The sequence below is a fragment of the Wasmannia auropunctata genome, unplaced genomic scaffold (genome assembly GCF_000956235.1).
Source record: "Wasmannia auropunctata unplaced genomic scaffold, wasmannia.A_1.0 LD335721.1, whole genome shotgun sequence".
Lineage (NCBI taxonomy): Eukaryota > Metazoa > Arthropoda > Insecta > Hymenoptera > Formicidae > Wasmannia > Wasmannia auropunctata.
This window is the reverse complement of record NW_012027169.1, coordinates 204,413-214,553: the sequence shown is the minus strand read 5'-3', so window position 1 is coordinate 214,553 and position 10,141 is coordinate 204,413. Positions and strand designations below refer to the sequence as shown.

At 36.2% G+C, this 10,141-nt stretch overlaps 1 protein-coding gene across 1 annotated transcript in view; it reads right to left on the bottom strand.

The window, feature by feature from the left end:
- Window positions 1-256: 256 nt before the first annotated feature.
- The window catches only part of LOC105456304 (furin-like protease 1), a 211,263-nt gene continuing 201,378 nt past the window's right edge, over window positions 257-10,141 (bottom strand). Inside the window, exons 5-10 of the mRNA XM_011700250.1 lie at window positions 9,780-9,945; window positions 8,769-8,941; window positions 3,374-3,791; window positions 2,881-2,998; window positions 1,251-1,332; window positions 257-619 (exon numbers count right to left, since the gene is read on the bottom strand). Of these exons, the coding sequence (XP_011698552.1) occupies window positions 257-619; window positions 1,251-1,332; window positions 2,881-2,998; window positions 3,374-3,791; window positions 8,769-8,941; window positions 9,780-9,945 (1,320 nt within the window). The remainder of the gene's footprint in view (window positions 620-1,250; window positions 1,333-2,880; window positions 2,999-3,373; window positions 3,792-8,768; window positions 8,942-9,779; window positions 9,946-10,141) is intronic.

Here is a 10,141-nt window from a genome sequence, read left to right as displayed (position 1 = left end):
AGCTTTTTGAGCTTTGAATTTGCCTGTTGAGGATAACGCGACGGATCGCTACTACATATCCATCCGGACGAGACAGCATAATTGGAATCGAACTTCACGGTAAGTTCGTTCAATTAAACAATTTTAATTAATATATATAGATATATATATATTTGTTTTATTGAAAATTACTTAAAGGTAAATCAATTCTTTAGGTGAAATTGAGTTTTAACGATCAATAATTTAATAAAGTAATTTCAATTAGTCTAACTGGCAGCTAGTTATTAGCGATAAAAATCACATAGCATATTAAAGACGCAGACATGATCGTGATTAATATCGCGGAATTAAGTCGCTCATCACTATTAATCAGGCAATCTTCAATGATTGTGCGATAACGCGAAATAGCGGAAGACGTAATCCACTTACCGAGATATCGACCCTCATTGTGAATTTCTAATTTCCAGGTGCCGTGCGGCCTCTCACCCCACGTGTGCACTGACATAAATGGCCATTGGCTGAAACCGGCCTTCGAGATGTCGTGCGGCCTTTTAGCGAGAAGAGTGCTCTTCGTGCCTTGAGGAGATGTTAGCTGTATCTGAAGATCCCCTCGTCTCACTGCCATCAGCGATACTTTCGCCTGCGACAAGCGTTATATCATTGTGCCATTATCACCGATCACGGTATATATTTTTCATTACCGACATTTACGACTTTCTGTATACCAGTTTTGTGGGGGGAAAAAAAAAGAAACCGAAACTTGACAAATTTCCAAATTGATGGCACAATATTTCATTAATAACTTTATGTATACATTTAATTCTGCTAAGTTAACTAATCTAAAAAAAAAAGAGGGAACAAGTCAGACGCAGATTTTACGAGGTAATTTCACGCCGTGTAACTAATAATTTCATAAGAGTAATTAACTTAATTCATTTAGTTTCTTTAACACGAGATCTGAACCGGATCTAGTAATTACATTTCGCCGACAGACGCAGTCATTAATACACTTTAAGTTAATTTGGCGAGCATTAAAACTGTTTAGCATGAGTTACAGTTTACCTTAGTTTTTCCACATAGGCAGTGAACAAAACGATGACAAATAAATTAGTTTACTCGAATGTAAAAGTAAATAAAATTCTACCGTTACAGCGCCAGCCGGCGAAACATTTTGTTCTCGAAATGCAGTCCGAGTTTGTGCTTCTCGGTTTAGCTCGACACCGAAATCCGCTAATTAGCGATGTCACTTGTGAATGACACGCTCAACTTACCTGAACATGCTCGAGAAAATTAACGCCGCTGCACTCCTTGACATGTAAGTCGAGGACCAATTGGCTCTTCGGCGGTATTGTCCTAGAAAGTAAACGAAAATTCGGGTCAAGTGTTAAGCTCGCGCATACCAATTTTTCGCAGGTATACTTTTAAGTGTATATATGTATATATATATATATATATATATATATATATTTATATTCTTTTCTCGTTTAAATCATCGCTCCGAGCAATTCGGTCAATTGCGCATTATTTGTTAAATACTTTATACCTCTCGAATTGTGCCACTTCTCGAATGCTCTTTTAGCAATATTATATAACTTGGTATTTTTATATCAAGATATTAGTTGATATAGTTATTTTATTCTACATTATTTATGAAAATTGTGTCCTTTTAATGTTAGTAAAGTATTAATAAAATAAATAAAACATCCGCTAACAATTTTTTCCTGAAGAGAGAAAATTATAAAAAGCAATTGTAATATTTATTCTTCAAACGATTGCCATATTTGTTTTGTAAACGATTGTATATTTGTTTTTCAAACGTTGGATATTATTTTAGTGCGATAAAACAACAAATGTCGCATTAATAATTTTCAATCGCTCGCTTATTAGTAGCACAAACATTTCAGAATTTGTGTATACATGTTGTGTATACAGAATTCTAACTAGTGACTTTTAATGTTAGTATATTAATAAAATAAGTAAAACATCGATAACAATTTTTTCTGACGAATAAGATTGTAGAAAACACAGTTGTAATATTTTTATTTTTTAAACATTAAATATTATTTTAAAACGTTAAAAATAGTAAATATTAAATTGCATCAATAATTTTCAATTGTTGTGCTTATCAGCACAAGCCTTTCAGAATTATTGTGTATACAGAATTTCTGACTACAGCTTTCATGTCTAGTGTTTTAGCGCAATTTGAACTCTCTAAATAGTGGATATAGTTACTGATTATCAATGGTTATTCATTGAATGCATCAGTCCCAAGTATATTACTAGTAATCAGTGAAATTCAACTTTATTGACTCTTGAAAATCACTAATAAATAAGTAAAAAATCTCTGTAATCGTTAACAAATCAGTGGATTTCGCAATTCTCGCTAATTGCACAGCGGATTCGGCTCTGTTTCACTTATTTATCAGTAATGCAAAGCATTAGATTAAGTTAGATTATATAGATTTACTGACTCAATCAGTGATTTTTCCACTGATTTAGATTTAGAGAGAAAATGATTACATTTTAAGTTAAGTGTAAATGCTTGTTCAACACAACGTGCGATTTGTCCTCGTTCGTTGCAATCCTCGACAATGTAAATGCTACATTACACGTGATTTTCAGTGCAATTTCAGACGAGTAAAGCCCGCTTGACGGTAGCCGACATGCTCGAACGAATCTGCAATCTGCGAGAGACATGTTCGTTTCCCCAAGGGACAGATAGCGATCTGTACGGTCGAATCAAATCCCGATTTTCCTCATCTTCGAGCGGTTTTCTTAGAACCGACGATTCTTTGCATAATTGTCACATTATTCTTCGTGTAACGATAATTTGAATAAAAAAAAAAGAACTTTCAAAATTCCTATTACTTATATTCAATAGCATAATTTGTGAACGCTCACCTGCCCGTGTGTGGCGCCGATACTTCGCATCTGTGTTGCTCCGGGACGGTTCTCCATCTTCTTGCTAAGCGTACCATGGCAGTGGCGTCCATCAGCCCGTAACCGAAGCTGTGGCTCACTGTTAAACGGAAATTGAATCGCAACAATGAAAAGATTTTTATCCAATTTTTTTTAAATAAAATTTTATTATCTAGATTAGAATTCTATACTTATTAATTCACTAAATAAATATATGATAAATTGATTCAAATATTCTGTTAGAAAAGATAAATATTAATTAATTATATATTTAATATATGTTATATTTATTATTATATTTATTCTATAAAAATTGAAACTTTTGTGATTTAATTGCTTTTAAAATTTATAAGTTTAAAATTTACATATAGCTACGTAATTAATAATTTTGTTTTTTCTCATGAAAATTATGCAAGTTTAATTTTTAAGAAATCTTCTCTTTTTATTTCTTGTTATAAATTGATGAATTACTCACCATTTCTACCGACGCCGTTGACCACCCAATCGGGCGCCTGCAGGTTCGCAGGTTTGGCAGTTCTGACCACGATGTGCTGCATGTCCCTCCAGGTGAGATCTCTGTTCGCTTCCAGAGCGAGAGCGCAAATGCCGGCCGCTAACGGCGCCGATGCGGAGGTGCCGGTGTGGCTGCTGGTACAGTGATGATGCAGATCCGTAGTGACGACCTGCTTCTCGCCGGTAGAGCCCGAGCTGTACGTGGTGGCGAGGGTGGACGAGCATGCCTCGCTGTACCAGGGCACAAGGCCGTTCTCTGTCGCGCTACTGATCGACAGCGTCCAGATACTATTGGTATAGCCGTCGCAATTGCAGTTATCGTGGTCCCGGCCGCCGTTCCCGGACGCCCACACGAAGATCGAGCCCTTACCGTTCCGACCCTGCGACGGGGGTTTCATTGAAAAGTTTCTATAATTTACTTCACCGAAAAAGACCATTGTTATATGATGTGCGTTGAATTATATGCAATCATTCGGACTGTCTTAAAATATACTTAAGAGAGTCCTCGTGCATAAATACATATACAATTTAGAAGACTTACAACGCGCGCCCCGGCAAATTCGAGTCGCGGCGTTAAAATGGCGTTGATTTAACAAGCGGTTATACGGTGCTTCAAACGCTAAAGTGAGTCTGGATTTGCCGCTATACGGATAATACTCTAGGCGCGGTTGACTTTTTTCGCCGGTACTTTGGCTTTAAGACGCTCGAAACGCTTAAGGCGCTTTCAAAGTTTGAGACACTTTGCATGTTAAAGCCGCTTTCTGTGCGCCCCGTAGACACACAATAGCGGATGATTCGGAACGAAACCATTGTTAGGAAGCCGATGAGGCTGAGTGTTTAGCGTTAATGGTCTCCGTAAGGTCTCTGAGTGAGGCTCTGAATTGTGTGTCTTGAGCTCTTTCGAGAAACGAGAAACGCTCCTGCATTTTCTATGTGACTCCCATTCAGAGATTAAAAGGGGAATTTTGGCAATGGAGTTTCATAATCTTCGGCGAGATCATTCGGCGGGCAAAGGGACGATTGGAGATTATTCATGTGGCGCGTGCCGGTTACTTATGTAATGAATTCTAAGAATTTTTCAAGAAAGCTTCGAGTTAATCATTGTTACAGAGAACTGCAGAGCTTAAATATTTATTCGTTATCTCGTCACGTATCTCAGTTCTTATCATCACGAATCTTTCTTTTATGAATACCTCGGGAGATTTGTATGACACTTTTATACACCGCGAAGTATATTGCCTGGTTTTACAGATGCACTCTTTATCGAGCCTGCGGGTCCGGCTATCTCGTGATAAGACCAGTCGTCCGGTACTAAGGTACACATAGGCGTGACCGCGAACTCTGAACTCTCTTTGAGGCTCGACGTTAACTAATTCAGCAATATAGTGTTCCAGCCTTTGATCAGTAAAGCTATTTGATCGTAAAGTGATAAGGCATCCGCCTGACTGTACCAGACAGCTAAATTCGATCTGTATAACTATTGTTAATCGACCATATTGAAATTATTATTATGTAATCTAATTCACGCCAAATTAATATCTTTTTAAATTTCTAAATGTAGATTATAATAAACTGTGATAAAATAAATTAGCGTTACAAAAATATATTATTCTCTACTCGATATTTCCACTAAAAACAAATTTAATTCATTCTATCCGATTCAAAATAATTAAAATAAAATTGCAAACATAAAAAAAAATGATACGTATGGGTTAATTTAATTTAACGCATATATGCACATATTTCACGCAATTTTGTTGAATATGTACGAATTCTGCAGTTAGTTACAATTCTGCCGACAAAAGGGTGAGATTATCGAATCTGATAACAGGTCCCAAAGAGAATTCCGAGCCGTACACGTATTTGCCTTTGTCGAATATAAGATAGTGCATAATACGATATAAAGGGAATTGTCGTTCAGTCAGGTATATATAACAGTGCGCAAAACCAAACAGTCGCTGAAATAACATAATAGCTTGATATATCAGTTGTCTATATTAGTTGCTTAAACATTGAGAAAATGTAGATAAACTAATCGCATCTTTTAAAACAGTATTTAGAGGACGGTTACATAAAAATGCTGTGTTGACAGTATCATATTGCACGCGAATTTCCATTACATTACATTCTGTATTATTATTTTCTGTATTATAATTATGTTACATCTGATATTAAAATATTGTATTACGTATTATATTACAGATTTCGATGAAAAGCAGTAATTAAAAAAGATAGATTTAATATATATATACAATTATTCAACAATCCCATTACGTAAGTTTGTATAATACATTTAAATTAATACAATATAAATTATATCGTATATCAATTAAAATTAAATGGATAAAATTTAGATTTAAAAAATTCAAGGGAAATTTTTCGACGATACATATGTTTGTCTCTTGATTTAAATTTTTTTATATGATTTTGTTTTTATTTCGTTTCTAGCTGTGAAATGTTTCGTTTGTGTGTAATCAATAAAAATCGATTTCGGAAAATACGGATGTCGACTTTAAATTCTATTGCGCAAAATAAAAGATATTACGAGATAAAAGCAATCTCGGCAGCATAATGGCCATTTAATAATCCTGCCGAGAAGTGATTTAAATGTTACTCATTTTACTACTCATTCTATCCTCCACATAGAACGTTCACCGGATGTAAGTAAGTTCTACTGTATATGAAAACGTTTTAGCATAATTTTAACACAAAGAGTAACTGTAATTAAAGGAAGTGCACCTGTGACTATTTCTTGAGGGTCTTTCACTCGATAGTTATCATATGTTTTAACGAGTTTTGTATCGTCCATACTGTCATTTGCATATGATTTGCAGTTTCGTCGCTGGCAGTAAGTTTAAAATGGTAATACGTGTTAGCGCGGCGCAAGCCGGCCGGTCGCTTAAAAGCACCCAATTAGAAACTTTCTGAGGGCTGACCTCTCGAGCGAGTCTATTAAACCGGGTCTGACTGTAGGAGTTCTTCGTCGTTCCTGCTAATCGAATTACATCTGTCATCGTTCCGTCGACGACTGCGACGTCGAAGAAAATCAATCGTTGATTACGGACATTGAAGCGATCAACGTAGTGCGCGACAATTTAGAAAACATTATTAGCACAATACTAGATATTTTCAGCGCTTCTCTTTTGTAACTTCAAGTATAATATTTTAATGTTGTAAGACGCATTAACAGAATGCTAATGGATCGTTAACCATTAATGCAATCTGCATAAATTTGAACGATATTTAAAGAAGTTTTCACGCGTGTACTTATTTCGAGAATGAATTTCGCGCCCGAAATACTTTCAAAAAGACGATAACGAAAAAACTTTAATTTTTTATCGAGTCACTGGCTATATGACTGTCGTAAAATAGGACGCGGGATCGTGTGAATCAAGTAGATAATAGAAACGGGCTGTATACGAAGGATCTTTACTAGAGTTTCTCGACAGCATCTGATAGCTCCGTTTTAGTGCTAGGTATCGGCGCTTTAATGATCGTTACTTGAAGTAGAGGCCTCCCCCTCTCAATGCTAAAGTTCGCCATCGCGATAAAGGAACGCTGCGAACGCGATCGAAGAGCCGAGGCGTATACATCGAGATGACAATGGCCATTGTCGCCGCATTGAAACTCGGAAGATTTCAGGGGGATGCTTCTGCGTGATACATTTGTGCAAATTTCATTTCATCCCGGTGCGTTGTTCGGACAGGAGCGCATACGAATCGCATTAATGAACGAACCGGCGAATTTTGTTTTCGAAGAGCTATGAGATTCGAAGGAATTCGATGAGAGACATCGTACACTTTTTATACACAATATTTTGTAAGAATAATCACTCTTAAAAATGAGAAAATTAAATTAAATTGGTTTCACTATTTTTATAAAAGTAAATGTCACACTAAATTTTTAATCAAAAGATGAAAAGTATAAAAGACGATCTTCGCGTAATTATTTTTACAGAGATGTAACGTTTTTGGCCCTATTAAAAAATTCTTTAAGAAAAAAAAAGAAAATATATGCGAAATGTGCACATTATCGAGAAAAGAAAACAATATTAAAATATTAAATAATATATATAATATTAAAATTGTTCGAATGTACTTCTTACTGCCTCGCAATCGAAAAAAAAACAAATGTCTACATTTTCCCTGTGCTCATTGAGTGAGAAATCTGTAATAGTTACGGCACTTAAAGCAACTTCTTCTTCTCTGTTTAGTTCTACAAAGAGAAGCATTACCGAGTTAAATGTATTTCTTTGGAGCGAGACGTAAGAAATCGGGAAAGCGATAATTGAACTTGGAGTTCGTCGACTTTAATCAGGATAGCTGTTAAATCTCCTTTTTATTCTCAAATAAAAATGTTGATAGCCGATGAGAGTAATTACAAAGGAATTCCAATCCGTAGGAAAATAATGGAAAATTGGAACGATCTCTAGTGCGAGCAACGTCTCGCATTGGCATTTCAGTACTGCAACGTTGTATTAAATAGCTTATCGATTAATATTATTTTCGCGAATATATAGTATTTTTCTAAGAATTTTTTATATACCTACAGAAAAATTTTTAATTAAAATTCTCAATTAATTTTCAATTAAAAATCATCAATTATCTAAATTAACATCTGAGTTCCCGCGTATAGCTGAGAAATTTCACTTGAATTCTATAGTTAATGATTCTTTATGTAACGTATTAACAAAGCATAAGCGTTGTAATGCGAAGCTTTAAAATCCCGTGCTCGACGCTCGAGAGTAAGGAAGTGTCTTAAAGCAAACTGGAAGCTTCTATGTCGTACGGAGGTACCTTGCAGCTAATTGCATTTATCTTGTCATAGCGCGGGAAATTATAGCGAAGAAAATTGCAGTCCTAAGTGGATTACGCTGCTACGTCGAAGTCTGAAGCTTCAGGGCACGCGGCATACTTTCTTTCAACTTGTTAGAGACATAATAATGAAAAAGATATGACAATTAAGATAATTATTACGAGTATCCTTGACAAATAATCTGTCGATTAAGCAAATAACGTTTACATAATATTTACGAAGAAAGCGGCATTTGTTGGAAAACTTTACGAAATACTCCGATTTGAAATTTATTTTCTGGACAAACCTATTTTTTTTAGTACAACATTGTCTCGTTCCAGCTACCGAAACTTGTAAGTTAAAAATAAATGTAAACATAATTCATTTTATGTGGCGCACGAATTTTTATTTTAAGATTGATGAAAACGCAGGCAATAAAAACAACAGTATTAAAATAATTATAGATTTAAGAAGTATTTTAGAATTCTTAATGACTTGCGTCTATAAATAAATTCGCGCGTCACACGCGAGATATAAATAATATAGCTCTCTGCGGCACTCACTTTGGTAATTCCCTCGATGAAGGCTCTGGTAGCCAGTTCACCAGGACCGTCTACAGTCTTACCATCGTCATCCGGTCCCCACGAGGCGCTATAAATATCGATGTGTTGGGGATTAAGGCTCAAGGATCTCGCTTCGACGGCATCTGTCACGTCACCGTCCAGCATTCGAACACCTGTTCGAAGACGGAATTATGGAAAGTTAATGGCCAACATTATGTATAGCAGCATTGTGACTTTATGTAGCACATGCATGTTCATAAATAATCGATTTCTCGCATGCATATTAAAGATATGCAAATCTTTACTGCCGATTTTCTGAGAATATATATAATTCAGAGATATACACGTGTATATATGTATGTCAAGAGCCTCCAAACGGGCACGCATTTCCCGTTTGAGTTAATTATCCTACACAATTGCCACAACATGTGGAATAGAGAGCCCCAATTTACAAGGTCGAAATTGGGCACTGCGCGCCGATTTGGATCAGTCCCGAATGTAATGCACATAACAGGCTATTGCCAATCCCGCATTTCTAACTCGAAAATGATGCGACCTCGCGATATCAATTCCGCTTATTACAAACACGTGTCGTTCGCAGCGCGCGAGTACCCTGACTTCGCTGCTGCTAATTGGAAACAGAACTGCAAATAGATTTAAGCGCGATTGCCCGGAATTGAACTGTCATTTCCGCGATGATTTAATATTTAAACACCTCACCTCTCCCGCTTCTCCTCAAAGTTTTTTAATATCTTATTTTCATCTTGCACTCGAACTTTTGCGCAATAAGCTCTTATTAAAGCGGCAATTAAAATTTTACATTTACTCGCGCTGTGCAATTCAGGATTAAGATAAGACACGGATTAAAATAAAAATCTTCACAGCTCATCAGAGCTCTTAAATTATATATGTGTATATAAAAAGAGTTTCTAAAAAATGCAGTACGTAAAGTCTTTTCGATTCCCAAAGTGCATCGAAATATTAAGTAATCCTTTCGTAGAATATACTCACCACCTACGCCTGCTCCAAAAGCAACACCTACGGCGCAAAGAGAATTGTTGGCAGTGGCTGCGACCTCTCCGGCGCACCTGGTGCCGTGTCGATTGCTATCTACGAGATCGTACCTCGGCATGGGATCTTCATCGTGACTGTTGACGTCGTAACTTGCCTGAGGATCCTATAATAGAAAATCGAGAACGGCATTGATTAAAATTCACACGTTTCATAATGAATCTTATGTTCATCTATCTCGCTTCTGTCTCATCTGCGAGGAACGAAGACTTGTATGTATATAAATAGAATATTTATTCGATAAAAATATACAAACGCGTGCATGTACGCGGAAAGAACAATTTTGCTGAATCCAGATTTGA